This window comes from Danio rerio, chromosome 1, assembly GCF_052040795.2.
Source record: "Danio rerio strain M-AB ecotype USA chromosome 1, GRCz13ab, whole genome shotgun sequence".
Lineage (NCBI taxonomy): Eukaryota > Metazoa > Chordata > Actinopteri > Cypriniformes > Danionidae > Danio > Danio rerio.
Genome location: NC_141021.1, coordinates 45,490,873 through 45,518,285, shown reverse-complemented (window position 1 = coordinate 45,518,285; position 27,413 = coordinate 45,490,873). Strand labels below are relative to the sequence as shown.

Here is a 27,413-nt window from a genome sequence, read left to right as displayed (position 1 = left end):
AATCCTGACATAATTTACACACCCTGCACTTTAATCACCTTATTTACTTAAGGTTATTTTTTACATTTACTGCACCTTATTTACTTTATTTTTTTTCTGTTGAACACAAAATAACCTAGTTTGAAGAAATCTGGAAATCATTGACTTTCATAGTATTTGTTATTATATTATTATATATAAAAAAAAAGAAAGACATAAAGATTTGAAACCTAATAAGGGGAGTTTTGTTGGTGAACTATCCTTTTAAGAACAATTTCAGCAAACAATTCATATTTGGATAATCGGAATATCATCATTACTTTCGAAACTGATCTGGAGGGACTTTATCTTTCTCTTCAAATTGGTTTGAATCGTCAACAACTTCTTTGCCTTGTTTAACCTTCTATCTATGTTTTACATGTACTCTACTAAAGTACCAATGTCTTCAGTCCTAGTGCTCCAGTTTAGGGGCACAACTTTTTCAACAGACATCACAACCGCTGCCACACAATGATGGGCGAAGGACCTCTGATCCAACATAAAGTCGCGTCAACTATTAAACCAGTCAAATCTCAATAAATAATTCATTCAACCCACAGTTTGAGTTACAAGTGACTTGCATCATTGTTCTTCAATTCCCTTTTGGCTTTCTTGTGAGTAATATAAAAAAGAAAATCCCTCTTAAAGTGGGATCAAACAATATGTGAAGGGGGAAGGCCTCTAGGTTTTTTTTTTTTTTTTTTGCAGTTTAGATGTGATTTGTTTTCTTGTTTTCTGCCTACCAGTAGTTTCAACATCAGTTCCACTAACTGGCTAATGAGCAAATTAGAGACAACTGCTACAGTTTCAGCCTCTCTGAGCGGTGGTGAGACTTAACTTATTAAGATGCAGTATGGGTAGTGGATAAATAGGTGGTAAAAATTGTCAAACACCATTTTTGAAGGAATAAAAATTTATAAAGTGTTTAGTCTGATGTTACAGAAAATATAATATTATTGAATTAATCATAACTTTCATAGTTTTTGTTTAACTTTTTACTGAACTGTACTGTAAAAATATTCTTTAGTGTGACATATATTGGCCCATTTTCAATAGTTTCAAGCGGTTTCACTTTCTCGCTTGAGCTAGCCGCGCGTCTATATTTGAAATAACAAACTTCTTGAGCTGATGATAATAATGTGTGTGTGATTATTGAAGTGCTTCTGACATCCGATCCTTTCAGATATGGACCAACGCAGGAGTGAAGCACAAAAATCAAAAGAGAAGCCTGAAAAAGCAAAGAACAAACTGCCATGTTTAACTATTATCATCAACTTTTGGACTATCATGAATTCGGAATGACGCTATTACTTTCTAACAGAGGTTACATGTGCTGGTGAAGATTAAAGATACAGATGAGAGGTTTGCACTGACTGTGTGCTCTGTTGCATGTTGTTTTTGATCCCAAATAAGGACTAATTGTATTCTGTGTGTAGTTTTTCTGTAAAATTCTGTGACATATTAGAGAGTGTAAGGGACTGTATGTTTTCATAAATGTTGGATTTATTTATTTTTTTATATGTTTGCAAACGTTACAGTAGGCTATTTGCCTATCATTGATCTGCAGTTATAATCAAATCATGTTCATAGAAAGGTTAGTAATGAACATCTATACACAAGCATTTATTTGTATAAAGCATCTTTTTTGTGAGTGCTTTTCATATAATATGTGAATGATACATATAGCTAAGCAGGGCTGCGCCCGGTCAGTACCTGGATGGGGGAACACATGGAAAAGCTAGGTTGCTGCCGGAAGTGGTGTTAGTGAGTCCAGCAGGGGGGCGCTCAACATGTGGGTTCTAACACCGTATATTAATGGGGACTCTATACTGCTTAGTGAGCACCATCTTTCAGATGAGGCGTTAAACTAAGGTCCTGACTCTCTGTGGTCATTAAAAATCCTAGAACGTCCTTCAAAAAAAGTAAGGGTTTAACCCCGGCACCCTGGCCAAATTTACCCACTAAGCTCTGTGCATCATAGCCTCCTAAAAATGCCCATAATTGGCTTCATCACTCTGCTCCCTCCCTAAAACACGCGCAAATTGATTTGAGCGTACAGAAAAGCGTTATATAAATGTAAGAAATTGTTATTATATATACAAATGTACCAATTAAGCTGTAAAAAAAGTTTATCCCTTTAATTGCAATGGATTTTAAAGGATTTCAGCAAAAAATGGGCAAACTTTTTTTTTATTGGATAAAATGGGCAGACAACCATAATTCAAATGGGCATATCTTCAAGGTATGAATTGAAATAGGATATCATTTTGAAGCGTTTAAAGTCTCCTCTTTCAAATCTTAATTTTGAAACTTGGGTCACTGTGACTTATTTTGCTGGACTGGGTCACATATTGTTTCGAAAGGACAATAAAACTTAATTTTATAGTGGTTCCAAAAAAGTTGTCTAAGAGTCTTTAACACTTAACAGGTTCATTTCTTTTTCATTTATAATAGCATTAATGTATTACTAATAACAATTTAGTGCATTTTAAATGGTGACAATACTAGTTTTATAAATGTTTTGTCAAGTGTGACAGTGAAATTACATCAACAACCCATACACTATTGGTTATACAGACTAAGTACCTTATCACAAAGTGATGCAGTCTTTGTTGTAATTTAGTTTTAATGAACATCTCAGTGGATAAAGATTTCATATAGCATGTAGACAATGAGAAAGGTGCCATCTTGGCTAGATTATTCTTCTCATGTTTCTTTAGCAGGATTCAATTCTTGACAAATAACTGTGTCTATGAGCTGGTACTTTCATTTCACTTCTACTCTGGGAGCTGTACTATTTTCAAACCTTAAAAGCAGCCACCAGCACACAGTGACTGCAATGGCTTTTTCTAGGCAGCGGAAATGAGACGCTCTCGGCATGTTCCGTCTCTGTGATTCATTTTTTTGGGATGGGGGGTGGTCTGGGGAAATCAATGAATAAGTAAAAAAAATAAGTAGGATCTCTATTTACAATTATCACTCTGTTCCAAATCTCAGCTTGCCATTATTTACTGATAACACACTGTTCAATATTGTTTCATGTGCACACGAGGGAAGTGTGCATCTCAGAAAATGTCTTCTGAAGCAAAAAAGGCAAGTGTTTGTTAGCTATATTAAACCAAAAATATTTACAGTTGTGGTAAACAACATATACACAGTAGGGATTAACAAAAGGACACTACGATAAACTATTTTTGTAAACCTTTGACAATATAGGTAGCATCAATTCACAATGTAGTGCGTCCTCTGTTTCACAGTATACATTCACAATGTACTTTTATTGAAGACATTATCTTATTTTCTCGGCCAGAATACTTGAATAATATTACTTGATCACTGTACTTAAGCATTATTTCGGGCAATTTGGGATTTAGTCAAGTGAAGTTAAAACAAACGTGTTGTACTATAATTACATCTCAGAAGAAGAAACTGTGCCTTTTTACATAATTTCATCTCTTGATTCAATGTTCTTCCAACTTCCATTACATTTAGTTCCATTACAGATAGAAAGAAGATAACATGTTTGTTTTTGCACATATTTTTCAGCCCTAATTATAACGTTTATTGTTACAATGCATGGCTTCAAAGGTTTGTTGAAATGTACTGAGGTTGCCAGGTTGCTTTCTATTTATTAGATGTGTCTATGTTCCTACAGTATAAGTCTATACAGTACATTATATTGGTAGAATGCACAGCACTGAGTGCAAATCAGATGGATGTTGTTGGCCGATTGCTTTTTTAAATTAAATGCAACAATTCTCCAGAAAGTGTTTCAACGATCAGTTTTACGTACATTAATTAAAACCTAAATGGACAAATAATATAAATATTAACTATTTTTGCAGACAGCTCTGTTAAACAAAGAGAAAAACTGACTATAAGCCAACTTGAGAAAGCCAACATACTGTTATGCTATATAAATGTATTATTCTTCCGTCTTCTTCTTCTTCTTAGACTATTTTAAGAACGCATCTCTACCTAGACCGTTCATACTACAACCACAAGCTAATTCCAAACCTCCAAACTATACTGAGTTAAGTTGCTATATCTTTTCCAACTGATTCGATTTATGTTTTTTCGGAAACTGACCCAGAAAAGTTCTATTGACTTAACATTGTACCAAACTTTGTGACCTCATAACTTTGCACCAGACTTACGGTTGGGCTCATTTAATTCAGACTACTAATCTGCCAATCAATGATGACCTTTCAACTTACTAGTCACACCCTAGCAACCACTTACGGCACCCTAGCAACTGTCCCATAGACTTCCATTGTAAAAAACTGCCATTGATTTTACATTGGACATACTAACAACATACAAGCAGACTAATTATACTAATGACTAGGCCCACACGGAATCTGCACACAGATTTCCGCAGATTTTTAGCCCACCATTGATTCTATTTATTTACTTGTGTAAATGTGTGTAATTTCATATTTATTGTTTTAAAATTAGTTTCAGTATAATTATTGACTAAAATGAAAATGTTAATATGATTTATTTATGATACAGTTTGTAAAGTAGTATTTTCTGTCATTTAGTAGATCTATTACATTTTAACTGGTTCTTAACCATGACACACATTCAGTATTAATCCACACAGTGGCAAAAGCTGAACTATTTTAAAATTTGACCGCTGCATGTGTGTAGGAACAGCTGATGGTGGCCATTGCAACAAGAAACGCCAGAGGATAGCGAGCTCAAAAACACTTTTAAATCCATAAACAAAGTAGCACGCTCCTTGCTTACAACATGGTTTTAGACATGATATGAGAATATAAAGTGTTAACCAGATACAGTACAAGCCGTGTGGAGTGATTAAAAGTAGCAAAACACTATTAAATACATAATTTGCTTGCTAGAGAAAACAAGAAGGCAACCATTTTAATCGCAATTAAGTTACTTACACTTGTGAAATGGAGGAAGGAACTGGTCCATGAACTGTGTACAGTAAAGCTCCTGTCAAGCCCTGACAAAGTCCCATACATCAATAGTCTTTTCTGATTTGTCCTTCAACAAACGGCTGACAAATGCCAATTGTAAGCATGTAGATTGCTGAAGCACTCGTCAGAAAAATGACGTCACGCCGACATGGCTAAAGAGTCGTTACAGCGACAATTCATTCGAACCACTAGGAGTCAACTCTTTTATAGATGAGTCAATAGTTTTAAACACGATGCACTTTCAGATTTAAGATTTAGCTGGATATTTCACTTCACTTTGAGGGAAGGTCATTTTCAAAAACCCATAATAGGGGCCTTTTAAGATAACTGAATCGATTTGTGTTAGGACAACATAAAAGAATTGTGTAAAATTCAGCATTTTCACCCACTACATTATTTGCAAATGAAAAATGTTCAATTAGTTGTTTTCTTTTTATAATACAAAGCTCTGGGGCAATAAGCACAATAAAGGCCCCGCTAGTGAAGATCGAGCACCTCTTGGGGTTTTTATTTGGCCATTACTCACTCTTATCATGAGGACTGCTTTCCTGATGTCACGCACTCCATCGTAGACGAGGCGAGAGGCATCGATGAACTCGTTTTCCTCAAATGGCTGCGGGGGGCTGGTGCTCAGAGCCTCTATGGCCACCTCAACCTGCTCAGCAAAGCGTGGCATCACTGGTGGGAGAGAAGAACAAAGAGGATATAAAGCTGCAACATTTTTTAAATGGGTCAAAAAAGCAATCAATTTGTTGAGTAAGTACATTACAAAAAAAAAGGTTCCAAATTAAAAGTATAAACACCTAAACAACATTTTTAAACAAAATAAAACACATCACAATGCAAAGCTTGTAATATTGTGAGTGTTAATGATAGGTTGTCATGGGAAATATGGACTTGGTCTCTGTTCTCTTTTACATCATGTGTGTTTATGTACAGAAAGACTCTTGGCTGATACTGTAGGTTATATTTGAGGATCTTTTATAGCCTTTTATCATAGCAGGTGGAATAATTAAACATGGTAAGGGTAAGACACTGTAACTGGTTTGACAGATAGAAATTAGAGAGTAGAGAAAGTGCTAATTGTGCTGCTTGCAAATTAAGGAGGTGGAAGACAGCGTGTTTACACATTTATCATGTGCATTGTTTAATGGCTGCTTAGAAGAAATAATCAATAAATAAACTGACATATACATAGTTTCGCAGTAGGGGGTAATATGTCTGTGTAAAATTAAAGTGTGAAGGAATACATTTTTATAATATGTTATACACTGCTAATATACAACACACAAGATGTGACACTCGTATAGTTCTAAGCGGGGAAAAGTGTAATGGTCAATATAGAGCAGGGGTGGCCAACCCTGTTCCTAGAGAGACACCTTCCTGCAGATTTCAGTTGCAACCCATATCAAACACACCTGCCTGTAATTATCACGTGGTGTTCGGGTCCTAATTAATTGGTTCAGGTGTGTTTGATATGGGTAGCAACTGAAATCTGCAGGAGGGTGGCTCTCCAGGAACAGGGTTGGCCATCACTGATATAGAGAATGAAGCACCTCTTTTTAGAACAGGAGCCAATCATCAATGTGTATAGAGTGATGATTCTCTGGGAAAGGGACTTGGACCAGATGGAGTTTCTGCAGATTTTGTGTGATTCAAACGTTTAGAACAGTTGTCGTTTTTATAATTATTATTTTTAGGGGGTTTTCACCTTCAATTTGGATAGGATAAAGAAGGTTACAGACAGGGAAGTATTGGTAGCAGAGAGAGGGGAAGGGTCAGCAAAGGACCCCAAGCCGGAAATCAAACTTGGGTCGCCATGAGCAACATAGTGCTATATGTCAGCACACTTAACCATTAGTCTTTTGGCGCCAACAAGACAGTTGTTGTTTAATTCTATTGGTGATTTCTAATATGACACTGATTTTACCCAACATTTTATATGCTCTCAAAAACTCTCAATGTTTTCTAGGCAACCAATGTCAATCCCATTTCAATTTCCATAAGACTTAATCAAAAACACTCACTCTGATGCACTCGCTAGGTGCCAATGAATATGCACCAAGACAGACAGAAAGCTCCAAGTGTCTTCTGTCCAATGATGCCTAATTTTAGTTTAAAGCTCACTGTGGTCAAGAACTGTTACTATTTAAATTCGGTGTGAAGGTCTTTGCACACTGAAGACCGAAATTTTCATATTGTTTGTTTTTTCATATTCATTTCTGAAAATATGCTCCAATGCGTATTAGAGCAATTCCAATGTTATGGAAGTGACATTTGCAGTAATAACTCAAAACATAAACTATCAGAAAAAGTATATGTTAACATTATATTGAAACTTCTGTTTATATTTTCCTAAAGAACTGACCACAGAATTATAGGAGCAGAAAAATATCTATCTGTAAACTTGTTTTATACTTTAAATGAGGGAAACAAACATGTGTTATATATTATGTGACCAAAAAAGTCTGTGAGTTTATAGTATACAACATGCTTTTTTAGAAATTCTGTGAATTAAACAGCACAACCCAAAAGTAGCAATGCTAATCAAAAGGATACGATTTGGCAACAAACATGATTGATTTTATTTTATTTTACAATTTTGTAACTATGAGGAAAAAAGCTTTGTTATGGATGTGACGTCTCTCTGTTATAGATGTGATGGATGTAAAGTTTTCCACTTGTGTGACTTTGGTAAATCAAATATAATTGTTTGAGAATATTGACAGAGACTTTTTTTTGTATTTTTACAGTCCTGTAAAATACAAGCCTACACAAAAACGTAGAAAGGGTTTCGATATTTTGGTAAAAACTTTCGTAGCAAGGTTGACATTTGTATGAAATTTCTCATTAACTAATCCATTACAAAAAAAACGTTTCAGCATCAGTTCAAGCAGTCATACTTTGTTCTCCTCTCTCTTCACCAAAGTAGAAAAACAAAGAGGAATAGGCTGCATATTGTGTTCATCCAATAGAGGAAGGAGAGTTCAGCTTATTATCAAAGAGCTGGGCTACGATTATCCCGAAATGCAAAGTTTATTTCAGGCAATCAGTGGAATTTTGATACATTGACTGTGTTACTTCACACATTCCCGTATGTAAACAAATCTTGAACAGAGACTGGTAAGACCTATAGACATTATAATAGATGTTGGCCGCAACGTGTCAAATCAACGGACCGAAAGCGGGCCCTGATTTCTATAATAATGTCTATAGGCAGTACGTCAAATATACATCAACCATCCACCATTTTCTCCTTATCTTATGCACTGTGTTTGACAAAGTTATCTGCAGCTCAAATGACTGCATTCAGTTTATTTAGCTATTTTGCGTTTCATTTGTGTGGTGGCTCTGAACACCTCAAAACACCTCTCAAAGCAATGTTTTGGATGCGAAAAGTGGAAAATATCTAACCTGGTATAAGTGAGTGAGTGCTGGCAAACAGTTTAATTAATTTGTGAACAAAGTACAACAACAGTATGGTTCAAGGTTTGATGTTATACGAGTAAGATTGTTAGATTTCAATGCAATGTTGTCTGCCTGAAGTTGTCCGATAACATTTTTCGATGAACATTCTTATTTGGGTCAACCTTCCAAGATCTTTTTGAAGTATAGCATCCAAATTGTTTCTGTGATTGACAGCCACACTTACACAACGAAACTTTGGATTTATATACATTAAAGAGCTGTCCCAATGTACACGCCACATAAAGGCAATCATTCAGCATTTTAGAAACAGAATAAACATACAGACTGCAGCTTTAAGGTGAGAGAAAGCGAAAACGAAAAGACATACACAGAAAGAAAAAAAAAAACATTCTCAAAAAAAGGGATTACAGGCATCTCTCAAAAGCCAGCCTTTCCCTCAGGTGCCAAACATATCAGAGGAAAGACAGAGTGAGAGGTGAGAAAAATGGAGAATATGTGATCTTAAGCAGCTAAGTGTCGAAATTCAGGCAGGCACATCTATTTCTGCTGTCTCCCCCTGTCAGTCAGGCCTGAGGACATGGACAGCAGCACGAGAAGACGGAGAGAAAATGTCACCCTGAACGTATGTGGAAAGAGTGCACTACGTTTGCCAATTAACCACTTCACCTTGCTGAAAACAAGGGACTATTAGGGAGTCGAGACTTTATAAAAGTCCGCCACGGGGGGCATATGGAGACGTCAACCCCCTCAGTCAGACTATACCGCTCCTTAGTCAAAAATATATCGAATAATGAAATAAAATAGACTACAACAATTGCAAAATTGCCTAGTGCATTGAGTTTTTAGTAGTGTTGTGGTACACATTTTCCTGGGAATTTTCCACATTTTCAAACCCACAACCTTGGCATTGCTTTTGCTACACTCAACTATTTTAGCTACAGGCAGGCTTATATAATGGCCAGTCTTAGTCTCAAGACCATATTTTGGAGGCCTCGTTCTTTTCATGTTATTGATTGTATTTGTACTCAGTTTTGTCTCTGTTGCAGACTAAAAAGACTGTCTATTTTATGATTTTAAGACCCCACCTTTAAGGATTTCTCTAAACTGCCTTTGTTTAGTCTGATTTCTGTCTTAACATCTTTATTAGAGGTGTGAACCTATACTGGTCTCACGGTTCGGTTCGGGTGCGATTATCATGCCATCGATTCGGTTCAATTTGATATCTCGGTGCATCACGGTGCATTGACGATGCTTTCCATATATAGTGTTATATTTTGGGGGGAGGCTATAACATGCTGTCTGTATAAACACACAGACACACAGCAACACACTGTCTCTCATTTAAACACATTCACAAACATAGACAGCATCAAACAAACAAACACACACACACGCACACACACAAACAAACACACTTAAGCCCTTGCAACAGGAAGAGCTCGCGCTGAGCGGAGCAAAAAAAAGAAAAAAAAAAAAGAAAAAAATAAGTACTTTTCCGACGGTCCCTTACAGAGAGCTCCTCTCAGCGCGAGCTCTGCCGGCTAAAGTAAACGCAAACTGCGAGGGCTTAAACAGAGCAGTGCTCGTAATGTCGAGCGAAAAAAAGAAAGACAGCTGTGAAACATAACCAGCTTTGTCTTTCTGTAGGAAACACACTTTAGATCTTTTTAGGGTAAGAGTTTTTTGAGTTATTGCCGTCTATAACTGAATGTGTGTCAGGAAAATCGAAAACAAAACCAACTGAAGCGTGCTCATTTCTGGCGCCCAACTGGATATACAGCGCCCTAAGCATTTGCCTATGGTTCCTATGCCACGGGCCGGCCCTGAGTTGGCTGAGTGTTGTAAACAATGACTGTAAAAAATATGGACGACGCGACAGCCCTTTTTCCCATTGAACGCCTTGAGGGCAAAACGCCTGCTTGACGGGCACAAACTGTCGCAAAAGACTGCTGAAATTGGAGCCTTGACATGCGCAGAAGGATTGTCTGATGGAGCCAGAGGAGGAGCCGCGAAAATGAGCGGAGTCGAGCTTCCAACCAAACGCTTTATGTAAAATCAACCACGCCCCCCGAACTTCTCAGCATGCGTTTGCTGTCATATCAACACAAATGGATGTAATAACATTAACAAATATGAGGGTTTTATATATTCAATCGCGCCAGCTCCAGGCCGCAGCGCATAACCTACTCGCGGCGTCGCGGGCTGATTCCGGCTCGCATGCGGCAGCGCCGGCTCGCTCGGCCACCGCATCTGGCTCGATTGACTCGTGCTGGAATTGGGTAGTGAGTCCAGGCATCCGGAGTAGGTCCAGCAGAGGTAGTCAGTCTGAGCTCTAAGAGATAAGTCTCCGGCAGGCGAGAATCTAGCCGGAACTGTATTTTGCTATCTGGGTGGCTAGGCGTGTATCAGCAAACTAATAAAGCCCGAAAAAAGCCATGAACTTAGCGAATAAACAGTGTTCCACCAGGATCATGTATGTCAGAAACTATAGTTTACTGCTGAACTCATTTTGTCATGGTAAAATAACACAAAAAATCGAATAATAACATTTCAGTCTACTTCAGTCTCCTGCCGAAGCTCAGACGGTCTGCTTTGAGAAACTGTCAATCACAGCTGTCAATCACGATGACACGCCCAGCATTAAATTACTGCTAAAAACAAACTGTTTACAAAAATGAAGATCTGCACCTATTTCAGCACAATAACCAGTGCCTTAATCGACCAGAACCATCTTTCGGGACATTTTATTGCAAGTGTAATAATTTTTTTTATTTGGGCTCAAGTCTCCTTCATTAACACGGAGGAGGCGGGCTTTATGACTTGTACTGCAGCCAGCCCCCAGGGGGCGATCTAACGGCCGAGACCCTCACTCAAACGCAGGCTTGCGGCACACTTGGTTGTAAATAACGGTGCTCACCTCCCTCGCGACAGAGCGCATAAGAGATAAATGACGTCACTACATAATAACCGGTTATGGTTATTACTGAATCGATACCGAATTGTCCGCGTCTGCATCGCGGTGCACCGAAGAAACTATTAATTTTGACAACCCTAATCTTTATAGTGAATTAATATGAAACAAAACTTACTAAACAACCTAAGCTTCACATATAAATCATGTTAAAATCAGATATAGGCCTATAAGTAATATATATATATATATATATATATATATATATATATATATATATATATATATATATATATATATATATATATATAAATATATTTTTTTATCTTTAAATGAAATAATGACAAACTTCTTTGGTTAATTTGTACATTTTTACAACTGCTGTGCTGGCTTAAACGTATTGTGGAACAAACAGCAACTACATACACTCATTGGCCACTTTATTAGGTACACCTTACTAGTACCTAATACTAGTAGTAAATTCTGACCCTACCATCTGAATGTCCCAGAAGAAATCGAGACTCATCAGACCAGGCTACGTTTTTCCAATCTTCTATTGTTTGTGTGAGCCTGTGCAAATTGTAGCCTCAATTTATTAGTAAACTCTAGAGATGGTTGTGCACGAAAAGCCCAGTGGCAATTTCTGAAATACTCAGACCAGCCAGTCTGGCACCAACAACCATGCCACGTTCAAAGTCACTTAAATCACCTTTCTTTCCCATTCTGATGCTCTGTTTGAACTGCAGCATATCGTCTTAACTATGTCTACATGCCTAAACCCATGTAATTGGTTGATTAGAAATTTTTGTTAACGAGCATTTGGACAGGTGTACCCAATAAAGTGTCCTATTAGTTTATGTAATTAAAAATGACAATATAATTATAGATTTAAATGCAAAAAAAAAAGTGTGATATATTTTCTAGTATCACAAGAGCTGTTTTGATAAGTTTTGAGCACGTTTGAAACTGTAATGTAGATATTATGCAAAATATCTCTGAAAGTTTATTTATTCATTCATTCATTCATTTTTTTTTCAGCTTAGTCCCTTTGTTAATACGGGGTCGCCACAGCAGAATAAACCACCAACTTATCCAGCAAATGTACCCAGCGGATGCCCTTCCAGCCGCAACCCATCTCTGGCAAACATTCATACACACTCATTCACACTCATACACTACGGACAATTTAGCCTCCCTAATTCACCTGTACCGCATGTCTTTGGACTGTGGGGGAAACCGGAACACTCAGAGGAAACCCGCGCAAACGGAGGGAGAACATGCAAACTCCACACAGAAATGCTAACTGACCCAGCCAAGGCTCGAACCAGAGACCTTCTTGCTGTGAGGCGACAGCACTACCTACTGTGCCACTGCTTCACCTCAATGAAAGTTTTTTATGTGCAATTTAGATTTAAGACACAAGCTGTTGTTAAATTATAACAATGAAAAAGCGGCATACTGAAAAACACACTTAAGTGTTATATTACTAAACAAACCTGCTGCTTTGAATGAATCTGTTGTGTAAATGATTCAGTGACTCATTACTTAAATTATTTACCCTAACTTACCGAGACATGGTGATCTACTTTTAAGTATAAATAGTTTAATTTCTCATAAAGTATCTGGATTTGCAATTTTTCTTATAATATTTGCGCAAATCATTAATTAATTTATTATTAATCAAATTTTCCAGGCAGCAAATGTGGATCTTACATATACATTAACATATAATAATTTAGCAGACACTTTTATCCAAAGCCACTTATAAATGGGGACAATAGAAGCAATCAAATCAAGAAAACTGCAGAAATATGCTGTGACAAGTCCCTGTTAGTCTAATGCAGTGCATGCAGTAAGCGTTTAGTTCCGGCAAATATGACTAAGGTAGGACAATCTGGTTATTTATGTATGTTTGGATTCGTCTGGTTGGTAAATCATATAATAGCTAATGCGGGACCAGCCTGGTCAATCATAAGCATGCGATCCTCTTGAAATTTGATTATAAATAAAATTTACATAAAGTCAATTGCAAATAAGGGTGTTCGCAGATTGTTCCCTCTCTCTCTCTCCTTTAATTCCTCTTCTGTCTTGTTTCCCAGTTTTGGGCAACATAATCTTTCATTACAACTAAACATTGGCTGCAGGAAGAGATTGTTTGACAAAGTCAGGAATGAAGAATGTTGACAGACATTAATTGGGTGCAGCTACAGGGTTGAGAAAAGTCCACTAATGTGACATTACTTTGATCTGTTTATATGATTAGCCGTATTTCAGCATTTACACTGAGCTTATGTGTTTGGACCACTTATCCTCAGCATAACCGCTAAGACAAAATAGTTACAGCTAATGCTGCATAGTGACAGTGAAAAAAGATTTATAAGTCAATTTAATTTCGGTGAAATGTCAATAGAAAATGTTAATGGCATTTTAGAGGGCTCTAAAAAAAAACATTTAGAATCCTGAACTTCAAACCTAGGCAACTTGAGAGCAAAAAAAAAGCATGTTAAGTAATTTAATGTATCTAGATGGAGTGTATTCAACAGGTAGCAAAGCTCTTAGATTAAGAGACCTGACACTGAATGACCTGGCTGCCTACTGCAAGAGGAAGATCACATCAGCTGGCTAAAATCTAAAGTGGAGGAATGTGCTTGAGTTTCCATGGCAAAGTCTCCAGTGGAGGGAAACCATATTGTGATCCCACCCTAACATCAAGTCACGCTTATATCAACGTCTGGGACCACTTGGTGGATGATGAAAAAAAGATGGAGGAAGTCAAAAGCCTCGTATTAAACCCTTAAGCAAGCTCCAAAGTTGTGCTCTTAAAATATTCAACAAATGTATTTAGGAAGGGAAGATCTCAAGATTTTTAAGAGCCAGGAACAAGGATAGCTTACAGTAGCTCAATGGGGAAGGTGGGTCTTTTGAGGACACTCTTGTGACAGGCAAATTCTAGAGTGCTGTCTTCAACCATCTAACCAAATCAAAGCCCAGAGCGCCATCGTCCTTAATAATAGCCGATGCGGAGCTGGAAGAAAAGACCGGTCTTGTGATTTCTCATGATGGTTTTGATTACAGGCATCGACTTAAAAGAGGACCAGTATAGGATCCTTTCTATCATCCATTTTGCGTATTTGCCTTTTGAAACGGACTAGTTCAGAATGTGTATCTGCTAATGCAGAGAAGGTTAGATTTAAATTTCAAATGAACCCGTAAGAAATACAAAAAATTATGCAAAACATTTAAAAAAGGTGCAGTAAAGGCTCTTTATTTGATTTCTTTTCTTCTTTCTAACCCCGTCTTGCTTTAACACATATTTAATTCATTTTAATCCACTTATTGGAGAGGCGTAAAATGAGCTTTAGGGAGTTTTGGCTGTGACTTTTAAATAGAAATATTTAAATGTTCTTCAAGCCATTAATGAGTAAAGTTGCTGCTAGTGAGGAGCAAATTTAACTCCGACCAGTGAGGAATGATGAAAGGCGCTAATAAAAACCATGTTGGAAGGGATTATTTTCTTAAAGTGTTTAACGTCAGATAAACCAAGCAGGCAGATCTGTTACAGTCTATAAGCTTTCAAATGAAATTTTCCTTACAAGTGTTTATTGAGATATTCAGATGCATTAGATACTGTAAAACTGTGTATTTGGTTCAGTGGCTGAGGTTAGACCAACCCAAAAGGCTCAAAATGGAATACTAGAAAATGCAATGAGACATTCCTAATGCTAATAGGTCTTACAAAACACTGAAAGTCATTTGAAATGGAGAACAAATTCCTCCAAAAAAAACAAAAAAAAACAAAAAAAACAATGAGGCCACTTATAATTTGGTTTTATTTACATCTTGCCTATTAAGCTGAGGAATTAGTTAGCATTGGCCTTTCTTCTTTCTATTTTCTTTTTAAATAAGGCCACTGATTCAATTAGTTAAAATGTTCTCTGATATTTAAATAGTCTCCATAAATGGGTTCATTCATTAACCGATAATATACCTGTCATGATGGGCTTCTAAAAACACAAGATATATCCAACTGCAGCAATTGAAGTTCTAATAAAAAAATAAAAGGAGAGGCCAGGCACATAAATCCAACAGAGACAAAAAATACAAAACAATAAACAAAAGTGAATCAAACAATGTCTGAACGGGAATTCAAAAACATAATCATAACATGACACAAAGTGAACAAACAAACAAACCAAAACGATGAGTCAGTGAGCAGACAAGAACCAGATAAGAGCCAGACAAAACAAAACAGAATCGTGAAAACAGAGGGCACAAGCAAAAAGCAAAAACACAACATAACAAAGTTTATAAAGGTAACAATAGTTATACAATGACAGACAGCAGGAAACAATTAGTGATCACATGTATTACAAAACAGGAACAAACCAAAAACATAACTAGTGTCCAGAAGACCACAAGATGGCACTACAGCAGATGTGACAATACCACTAGAATAAGAAAGGCCTTATTGACCATATTTGGAATGGTCTGGGTGAAGCTGAGCAAACTCATAATCTGTATATGCCGCATTTTGCATTCTGATGAGCTCTAAAGTGTTTAACTCTGTTACTTAAGAGTAAACTCTGTTATAGTCTATGAGCCTTCAAATGGCTTTTTCCCCACAAGTGTTTCTTGACATATTCAGATGCATTAAATACTGTAAAAGATACTCACACTAAGTTTTTGTTTGAGTGGCTGAGGTCAGACCAGCCAAAAAGGTTCAAAATTGAATACTCGAAAATGCAATGAGACATTCCTAATGCAAATAGGTCTTTCAAAAAACTGAAAGTAATTTGAAATGGAGAACAAAATACTCCAAAAAACAAAACATGAGGCCACGTATAATTTGGTTTCATTTACATCTTGCCCGTTAGGCTAAAGAATTAGTTAGCATTGGTCTTTTTTCATAGTCAGTTTAACTTTTTTCTTTTCTTTTTAAATGTCCCATGTACTGCATTCATCTAATTAGTTAAATTGTTCTCTGATATTTACATAGTAGGTATGTAGCTTGGATAAATAATAATAAAAAATCTCCATAAATGGGTTCATGTGCTCATTTATTACCCCATAAAATACCCATAGAATAAGAAAGTCCATATTGACCATATTTGTAATGGTCTGGGTGGAGCTGAACAAATTCATAATCTGTATATCCTGCATTTTGCATTCTGACAAGCTCTAAAGTGATAACCGGTAGAGTTGTTGTTTAGAAACGCATAAAATACAAACTGGTGAGACTGGATTTGACTTTGCTGCATTTCCCGTTTTCAAAATAATGAGTTTCACAAACCTAATAAGTTCAATTGTAAGGGAGGAAAACTATTGTTGTAATCTATAAATATAAATAGTCCCATGTGCAACATATCAGTCTGTGTTTCGGCTCCTGAAGACAAAGTCATGTCCGGATAACTTAGAACATGAAGCTGTGATAATAGGGTATAGGCCGAGCTAGTGTTGTTGCCATATTGATAAACTTCCGGTGACCAGTTATTGTGAGTTTTTTTCCACCTTATACGGTTCCTTTTTACAGCATCGATGTTGTAATGTATATAAAACACAACCAGTTAAACAGACTTTGGCATTCATTTAGTTGCTCAAGCGTAAAACGAGACAAAAATCGTTTACTCGTACGCACCCGTCAGAATCGGCAATCAGATGCAGAAGCTCCGTAGAATATACTGGGGTAAAATAAATGCTCATATTATAAAGACATGGGGGGGAAAATGTAATTTAACGCAGTGCTTCTTGTACAATCTGAGACCCACTTTATATTGGATATCACTCAGCCAGTGGAGATTGCTGATTTTTTAAAGAAAACAGACCTTAAACGCGCCGGTTTTTGCATTGGCATGCTGTTCACCGGAAGCGGTTAACCCATGTTACTGGCAAATTAAAAGTCCTATAAGCATGCTTCGGCATATACCCTATGAATAGCCCCATGAGAAATACAACAGTCTGTATTGTGTTCTGATTAGCCTGTTTTTAACTAAAGTGTTTACAGTTATGGTGTTTGAGGCTTACGGTGATTTCCAGGTACTGAGTTCTTTTTATTCAACTATTTGTGTTATAGGGCACCTTTAAAAAAGTGTTGGCCTCATTGTAGAAGTCAGGAAGGCACAAACTAATTCTATTACCCTTGTTGTCTCTCCATGCAGACTCTTGGGTCAGGACGTACACATTTTGTAGGGTCATTTGGCAGTGTGAAATTATTGCTGTTTTTGGTACCCCAGCAAACATGGCCTTCAACCTGTCAGCAAAACACTATATTTGCCATAAAAATCATGTGTGAGTGTAAGTGTGTGTGTGTGTGCTTGATGGAGGGCAGTGATTAGGTGGCCATATTTCATCTCTGCATGGTCACCCTTTGGCATGTGCCCTACTCACTCTGCCATACTCCATGACAGTATTGCTACTCCTGCCTTCTACTTGGCACTATTACATCAGCCATATTTCTCATTTTTAATCTACTGGGGGCTTGAACATAACCTTAACGATGGGGTAATTTTTACAGCATGAAGATTAGTTTGGATCAGGGAAAGGATGAAGAGGATAACGAGAGAGGGAAAAGTCATCACGGCTTCGCTATTAGACTATTGATTTTCAGGCTCAAGGACACAATTGGAGATTCGTGAGCACTGCGAGCTGAAGGTCCTTCAGCTGTGTATCTTTATAGAGCTTTGGACTGCCTGCACTTTTGTTATATTTACAGTGCCTTGGGATAAAAAAAAATAAAAATAAAGAGTCCTGTATAATAAGTGGTATGTCTGAGGCTGAAATATGTATGTCTATCAATAAGGAACAGAACCCAGACCAAAAATCGCTGAAGAAATTGAAAGGAAAGTGCTAGACACTCTTGATGAGAACAGAACAGTGAGTTCATTTAAGTTTTTACTAACTTTTTAAATTGGGAACTGTTACATTGTAAGTTTAATTCTGAGAATGATAGCTTGACCTTCACAGAAATTTTGCTCTTGTTTTCCAGAAGAACTATAAAATTCATTCTTGGTGATTCGTAAATTGTAAGTCAAAGGATACTGGTATTTTATAATTGGATTTTATTAGTCACTCAGGACCGTGGTTTCAGCTAAAAGTATTAAATGTTCTGTTCTACAAAAAAATATAGTGAATGTAAACTGAAGACAGAAGTAATTCAAGTCGCAAAGTCCTAAACAGCGGTGTAAATAACTCATTTTTAAATACTCAAACTACTGTAATTGAGTAGTTTTTCTCAGAAATTGTAATTTACCAGGTAATAGTTTAATATTGTGTACTTTTACTTTACATTGAGTAGATGTTTAGTGCAGTTTTGGAACTTTTACTTCATTTTCCTTTAACATGCAGTCACTACTTTTGATTTTGATTTTTTTGTCTAGGGATTAGAAAAATCCGTCCTGTGATTCCTGTCCTATCAAAATCGCTCAATAATTTACCTTCAGATATGTGCAATTTATAATTGCAGCAAACTGTTTGGAAGCATTAAAAGTGTCCAAGAAGATGTTCAAAATCTTTACATGCAATAACCCAGAGACTGTTTAGATGCAAAAATGAAGGATGTTTACTATATGCAGATCGAAATGGCCTTAAACAACCTGCAGTCACAAGACGTCAACATGACGTTAGATTGAAGTTGTACTCCAACATCGTGAAAAAGTTGCGATATATTTGGAAAGGAAATCGGATTGACTTAAAAACTCAATGTCAGGCCGACCTTAATGTCCAACATCCAACCTGAAATCACCCAAATGCAAACTTAACAATGATTTTCCACCACCGGTCATAAAGGTGAGCAAATCCAGAGCAAATTTTGTTTGTGTGTAAAAATCTCTGTAAATTAAGATACATGAACATGTAGAGATATTACGAAAAAATATAAAGCCTTGTTTTCTGGGGTGAAACAAATGTTTTAAAGAATAAAACAATGATGTATCTTTTACTTTGGTTTCATTTACATCTTACCCATTGAGCTAAGGTGTTAATTAGCATTGGCTTTCCTTCTTAGTATATATTTTTCCTTTTCTTTTGTCATTCAATAAATTAAATGGTTTGATTATATTCATATTGTATGTTTCTGGCTTAGGTAAATAAAAAAAAAAATTCTCCATAAATGGGTAAATATCATAGGCCTCCAACTCAAAAGTTTTGCTCCAACCTTGATCAAACACAGCTAATCCAACTAATGAAGTTGTTCAAGTTTTTTAAAACATCTCAATTATTTAGATCAGCTGTGTTTCATAAGGTTGGAGAAAAACTGTGCAGAGCTGTGGCCCTCCAGGAATTGAGTTGAGAACCATGGTTTATATGCTGATTTATTATCCCAGAAAAAAGCCTTATTGACCATATTTGGAATGGTCTAAAGTCAAGAAAAAATAATCTGCTAAACTATTTTATTTTATTTTATTTTATTTTATTTTATTTTATTTTATTTTATTTTATTTTATTTTATTTTATTTTATTTTATTTTATTTTATTTTACTTGGCCCGGTTGACATTTTGTGCATAGGTTACCTTAAAAATTAATAATAAATAAATAGAAAATCCTATGTATATTTGATTTATATATTCTTAGAGGGCAAGTTAAAGTGTCAAAATAACTGGTGTAATATAAATAAATAATAAAATGACCAAATAACTGATGTTATTTAGCATTTCACATTAATGTATCTATTTAAGAATGTTTTAATATTTATACTTTAAAACAAACTTGACAATAAGAAAATACTTAAATTGTCAATCAATTTTAAAATCAGTCTTGTAATTCTCAGATGTGATTAATTGTTTTCTCTTTTTCTCTTCTAAGTAGACAATTGCAAAACCAGCGTCTGGTATATTAACCCTATTGTCTACTAGAACACTACGACTATGAATTTCCTTCATTATTGAACTGAAGCCACTTAATTCCAGCCACAGCAAACATGTTAATTAAATGTAAAACAAGTCACATAAGTCACATAACACATAAGCTTCTAATATGCTAATTCACTCACCCCCACCCCAACACTACCCCAGGCCCAAACCTGCAAACTTTCAAAAATTCATTGACATTTTCTCATGCCAAGTCTTGTGCAATAATGAAAGGTCTTGAAGAATCAATGCCGCAATGCTTTATGGTTCAATTCCATTTATGCGGTGGCACCACGGCCGTCACTTAAATTCACAGGGCCCGGGACTAAAATTTTTATGGGTGGCCCTCCCTCCCCTGGGCTTATTAAGTAGGCGTTGGGTCTCTGGAACAACATTCCCTGACAAAAGCCCTGGGTGGCACCAACATCCCATTGCAAAGACAGAAACAGAGAGAAAAATCAGAATCAAACAAAAGTACCACCTCATCAAAGTGAACACAGAAAAAGAGAAGAGACAAGAGCCAGTCTGGGCGTCCAGCCCTTTCACAATTCAATTATCACTCTCAATCGAGCATGCAGATATTCCTCTCCGTTTTGCTGAAGCAACTAGCAGAACAGTTTCCCATTCAAGCTGAGCGAGCATTAACTCCTCAACTTGTGATTTCTGGAGAAGAGTGAACTATTTTTATATACAGTCAAAATTATTAGCCCTCCTGTATTTTTTTTTTTATGTTTCCCAAATTATGTTTAACAGAGCAAGGACTTTTTCACAGTATTTCCTATAATATTTTTTCTTCTGGAAAAAGTCTTATATGTTTTATTTCGACAAGAATAAAAGCAGTTTTTAACTTTTGTCAACATTTTTTAAGGTCAGTATTTTTAGTATCCTTTTTTCAAATGTCTAAAGCAGTTGTGCCCAAGCTTTTTCATGCAAAGGGCCAAAAAAAAACTTGATTGAGGCTAGTTGGCCGAAGGTAAATATAATTGCCATGGGTAATTTCCTAGTTTATTTAATAATATTTAAAAATCACTAAAAAACATTGCTTTATATGAACTAAACCAGCATTTTTTTTTTTACATTTTATAATGCATTTATTACAGTAAGAACAAAACAATCTTATTTATAAAAGAATTAGACTTTTTTGAAGCTCAGCAATAAGAGGGTATGTAAAAAAAATAATAAAATCCTAAATTAGAAATCTTGATCTCTGTGTTAAAGCCATTCGCCCCAACCCTCTCCATCATATACTCGCTTCTCCTCTCAGATGGTATATGGTGGGCCAAATCAAAGCTTACAATGGGCCATCTTTGGCCCACGGGCCTAACTTTGGGCATCTCCGGTCTAGAGAACAAACCACTGTTATACAATGATTTGCCTAATTACGATAACTTGCTCTGTTTACCTAGTTAGGCCTTTAAATTGCACTTTCAGCTACACTGTAAAATCCAACAGTGAACTTTATCAAACATAATGAGTGTAGTTAACTCAAAATTTACTGAAAGTTAATTGTACTAATTTGAAAAGAGTTTTGAACTCAGTGTTGTAGGTAATGAATTAAATAAATACCCCATTACTTCAACTTTAATGGAGTAAGTTCACAGAACTCATATAGATTAGTTTTTTCAACTCAAATGGTTTGTAGCAGTCAGTTTCCTCAAATGTTTTGAGTTGCCTTAACTTATTGGGTTTTACAGTACTAAGCTGGTTTGAGTTCTCTTCATATATTGGGTTTTACTGTGCTCAAACTGCTTCGTTTACTCAAATGGATTAAGTTCACAGTAGTCATTAGGATTAGTTTTTGAACTTAAATGGTTTGTTGCAATCGGTTTCCTCAAATGGTTTGAGTTACCTTAACTTTTTGGGTTTTACAGTGTAGTACTGTATCTTGAAAAAATATCTAGTAAAATGTTATTAGAAATTAATTAAAACTAAACTCAAAAATAACTCATTGGATGAACTTAATACGTAATAAAATGGTGGCTGCTGTAATGTGTTCGGTCCTCATTAGGTCTCTAATAGGTCCTGATAAGGAGATAAAGCTATGCAACTTTTTTTTTTCATAGTTTTCAGAGGATAAGTGACAAAGTACATATGACTCACTGTAGAGCAGCATTACACAGATGGCGGTGTCAGCTCTCTAGCTCAAATCTCATGCCCTCCGATGTTAATTAATAGAGGAAAGTTCATAATTTGAGTGATATGATGCACAAAAAGAGAAGCGTTCGCTAAGAATTAATTGCACTCACTGATAGGAATTATGCTAATCAGGATGCAGCCCAAACACACCAACAGGATTTTGTTTTGAACGCGGCTCCCTTTCTGACATTATGGATTTGATGTAAGTGTGAGGCAATAAAGAAGGTCTAACCGCCAGATCACTCATTATCACATCATTTTGGCTTAATTCTAGTGATGTGAAGCAACATGAGGGCCATATGAGTGGGCAATGGAGATAGGAAAATAATAAACAAGAAAGAACAATTTGGACTCGATGTGTGTTTTATTGACTGATTTTTATTTTATTTTATTTTATTTTATTTTATTTTGTCCCTGATAATTTAATTTTATTTTATTTTATTTATTTAATTTTGTATTGTTTTGTTTTGTTTTATTTTATTTTAGCTTAGTCCCTGATTATTTATTTTATTTTATTTTATTTTGCCGTAGTCCCTGATTATTTATTTTATTTTATTTTATTTTATTTTGCCGTAGTCCCTGATTATTTTATTTTGTTTCAGTCCCTGATTATTTAATTTAATTTGTTTTAATTTAATTTAATTTATTTTGTTTTTTTTTGTTTTTTTTGTTTTGTTTTGTTTTGTTTTAGACTCTAATTATTTTATTTTATTTAATTTTATTTTTAGAATTTAATAATTTGATTAAATAATTAGTTCAAAAACAAGTTAACTCAAAAATAGGACCCGCAATGTTTTATTTGAAATCTGAAAATGTTCTATTCTGGTTTTTAACGAATTTTGATAAAATTAAAAACATTTTTTAAACTTATTTACTTCAAGTTTGTTGAACCGCTGTACACAATTAGATTATAATCATGCTTTTCAAAAGTTCAATCGTCCTTTTACTTAACTACATAAAAAAAATGTAATTTTACAAAACAACAACAGTACTGGGACAGTTCAAAACAACAAAAGTCTTGTCCTTGAGCTTTGACGACTGCATCCATACATCTCTGCAATGACTCAAATAACATTAATAAAGTCATCTGGAATGGCAAAGAAAGCGTTCTTGCAGGACTCCCAGAGTTCATCAAAATAATTTGGATTCATCTTCACTGCCTCCTCTTTCGTTTTACCCCAAACATGCTCAATAATGTTCATGTCTAGTGACTGGGCTGAAGAATTTGCCCTCTCCTGTTGTTTGTAATGTAATGGGCAGCACAAATGTCTTGATGCCTAAGGATGTTGATGCTGCCATCCACTCTGCAGATCTCTCCCACGCCCCTTACTGAATGTAACCCCAAACCATTTTCCTTCACCAAACTTGACTGATTTCCGTTAGAATCTTTGGTTATTGTGTGTTCCATCTTCAGCAGTATTTGTGATGATTGTGATGCAGCTCAACAGATTCTTCTGACACTTTTCCAAATGATCAATTAGAAGTCAAGTTATTATTTGTTGCTCTTACAACTGGAATTGAAAACAAGACTTCTGTCAGGCAGCGTAGATCTGGATTAAGGACTTGACTTTTTAACATGTATTAACAATGCTATTTCTGTTAATAACGGCTGGAGCCTTCCACCCCCCCCCCCCCCCCCACCCCCCCAATTCCCCCAAATAAATACCAACACCTTATTCAGACACGTCCTGAGTCTATTTATACCTTCCTTGTTCACCTTAAACTTATCTTTTGACTTTTTCTGTCAAACTAGCTGTAATAATATGATTAAATCTGTAATTTCATAATAACAAAATGCATCAACAACAAAAAAGGAACATTATTTTTCTCCTCTCATATTCCACTCGGTCTTCTAAACAAAGCCGGCTGTCAGAAAATTCTAATGTAATGTTTCAGACACAAACAGACGCAGTACAAAGCACCGCCGCCGCCAGAATAATATTTTGAGTGCTCATTTTCCAGCCACCCTCCATTTGTTGGTTCCAAACAATCACAGAACCGCATTTAGACGAAACAACTACATCAAAACGTGTCAGGTGAGATGTTTCTCGCACATTAACACCTAAGATAGCAGTGAAACCGTGTCTTGAAAGCACAGAGAAGGCTATGCGCAAATCTCTGCATTACTTGGTATGTTTTGGCCCTCGGCCTCGTCTGTCAGAGTCTAAATTGCCGCCTCCTGAAAGCTGGCACTAGACTGCAAAAGGTGGAGGGGTTGGGGAAAACAGATGAAAAATGAATGAGCGAAGGATGAGTGCCAGAGGAGGGAACAGGTGGCATCTCCGGCCCTGCCATCTTTTCTCGTCTGTCTACCCTTCTCGCCTCTAACTTCCTTCTTCCAAGTGCTTCCTCCTGGTCTCCTCTGTCCATCTGTCCCCTTTCTCTACCATACGTTTCTGCTTTTGTGAGTATAAGATGATATGGGGGCCCAGGTGTGTGTGTCTGCATGTGCATTCTTAGTTCTCACCAGTTTCAGAGAGCAGCTTGATGGACTCCAGAACGCGCTCTGTGTAAATGCCAGGCTCGTAGTTCTCCATCTCAGCATTAATAATGTGTACCACACGAGCAGCTCGGCCCCGGATTGCCCCTGCTGTCCTGTCCAGAGTGTCCACGTCCCCCTCCTGCAGGGCGATCACACACTTGTTCACATCCTCCAGAATGTGGTTTTCTGTGGAGACATTGAGGAAAAAGGGTGTTTAGTTTGAGTGAGCGTTTTTTTTTTCTCCAGTGCATCTTTTAAAGGTTTAATTTTGTTTGGAAATATTAGAGATACATTTTATTTCAAAAATGAATGAATGAATAAATGAATGAACGGCATAAAACAAATTATTAAATAACAAACTATTATTGAAATTAGAAGAAAAATCTAAACAACAGTAAAAAAAAAAGAAAAAAATGAGGAAAGGAAAAGAAAAAAAGGAAGGTAGGGAAGGAAGATAATGAAAGAAGTAAGGAAGGAAGGAAGGAAGGAAGGAAGGAAGGAAAAAAGGAAAAGAAAAAATAAAAACAAAGGAATGAAGGAAAAGAAAAATGAAAAAATAGAAAGAAAAGAAATAAGGACATGGCAAGGAAAGAAGGAAAAGGAGATAAGAAAAATAAAGCATGACAATAGAAAGGAAAAGAAAAATACTAAAAAAGAAGAAATGAAGGAAAATAAAAGAAAAAGAAGTGATGGGAAAGAAAAACAAAAAAGGAAGGAAGGAAGGAAACAAAAGAAAAATAAAGGAAGGAAGGAAGGAAAAGAAAACAAAAAAAATGAGAAAAAGAAAGAAAAAAGGAAGAAAAGAAGGAGGGAGAGAGGGAGGAATGAAGAAAGATTGAAAGAAAGAAAGAAAGAAAGAAAGAAAGAAAGGGAGGGAGGGAGGGAGGGAGGGAGGGAGGGAGGATTGAAAGAAGAAAGGAAACGAAAAAAGAAAGGAAGGAATAGAAAGAATGAATAAAGAAAGAAGAAGAAGAAAAAGAAATGGCAAGGAAAGAAGGAAAGAGGATAAGAAAAATGAAGTAAGAATATGAAAAGGAAAAAAAGAAATAATGAAAGAAAAAGAAATGAAGGAAAATAAAAGAAAAAGGAGGAAAGGAAAAAAATGAATGAAAGAAAGAAAGAAAGAAAGAAAGAAAGAAAGAAAGAAAGAAAGAAAGAAAGAATATTTTGTTGTCTTTGTGGTCCTGAATCAGCCATGAACACAAGATGTTTTCTAATGCCATCATTCTCCTAAACCTGCATGAAAGAAACATCACAGAGGCTTTCAAAACACATCTCTGTGTGTGTGGCCCTCATTAAACTCTGCTTTCTTAATGAGGGTGTTATTTGTCTCCTATTCTGATAAGAGCCTTCTTTAAGTAACTTGCTTTAAAATGCTTTGTTTTTCTTTCATTTCTTTCTGGCAACAGGTCAAAGTGCACTGATCTATAAGCTGATTTTACATATGGATAAAACAATACATATTTAGAAATTATATATTTAGAAATCAAGGTTTTTACAATTGAGCAAAAAAAAAAAAAAAAAAAAAAAAAAGCTAAAATGAGACCTGGCTAAACCAAATAAAAAGATAGGGGGAAACACACTTATTCCAACAGATTAAAGAAAAGAAAAACACTGGCTAGTCGGATGTTCAAAGCACTGCCTGAACTGATCTATAAGTTGATATATAGATCTGGATTAAGCAACTGAAGAACAAGAAATAGACTGACTTAGAGGCATTTAAAAAAAAAAAGCATGACGTTACTGAAATCAGGCCGGACTAAACCAAATGGAAAAACGAGTAAAACCGGAGATCAAAAGAACAAAGATCAACCGGTTCCATAAATACAGTGGCCTTTTCAAATACCATGGTAAAACACGTCTGCCCTCTGCACTAGAAATATTTTCAGCCTTAATATTTTAGGAATTTTCTTTTCAGTCTTTAAGTATTGATGACCCCCCGTGCCTTGGCAAAACATTCTGTTTACATCTTCACTTTGAAAGAAACAGATCACAGATAGTGTGTTAAACTTGGTTTATACTCAACGTGTCAGCTAGTTCGCTTGAAAGCACATGGCGAATGCGACGTCATTGCTGTGTTTACAGAAATTCACGTAAACACCTTTCACGTTTTTATTTTATTTTTTTTTTGAAGACTCCTTCCACATTTTTTAATGTTACAGCCTTATTCCAAAATGGATTAAATAAATTTCTTTGCTAGACATTTTACATACATTACCCCATAATGACAATGTGAAAAATATTTTTTTTGAAATTGTTGCAAATTTATTACAAATAAAAACCTTGAAAAATCACATGTACAAAAGTATTCACAGCGTTTGCTCAATACTTTGTTGATGCACCTTTAGCAGCAATTACAGCCTCAAGTCTTTTTGAATATGATGCCACAAGCTTGGCACACATATCTTTGGGAAGTTTTGCCCATTCCTTATTGCAGTACCAGTTGCTCTATCAGGTTGGATGGGAAGCGATGGTGTACAGCCATTTTCAGATCTCTCCAGAGATGTTCAATAGGATTTAGGTCTGGGCTCTGGCTGGGCCACTTAAAGACATTCACTGAGTTGTTGTGAAGCCACTTCGTTGATATTTTGGCGGTGTGCTTTGGGTCAGTGTCCTGCTGGAAGATGAAGCGTCGACCCAGTCTGAGGTC

The 27,413-nt window shown here is 36.1% G+C and overlaps 1 protein-coding gene across 6 annotated transcripts in view; it reads right to left on the bottom strand.

Moving 5' to 3' along the window:
- The window catches only part of ctnna2 (catenin (cadherin-associated protein), alpha 2), a 782,625-nt gene that overhangs the window by 20,857 nt on the left and 734,355 nt on the right, over window positions 1-27,413 (bottom strand). For all 6 annotated transcript variants that reach the window (XR_015475854.1, XM_087236212.1, NM_001159372.1 and 3 more), the window contains 2 exon segments: window positions 24,749-24,949; window positions 5,491-5,642 (listed from right to left, as the gene is read on the bottom strand). Coding sequence is in view for 5 of the 6 variants with exons in the window: in XM_087236212.1 (XP_087092338.1) it covers window positions 5,491-5,642; window positions 24,749-24,949 (353 nt within the window). In the remaining variant the exon portion in view is untranslated.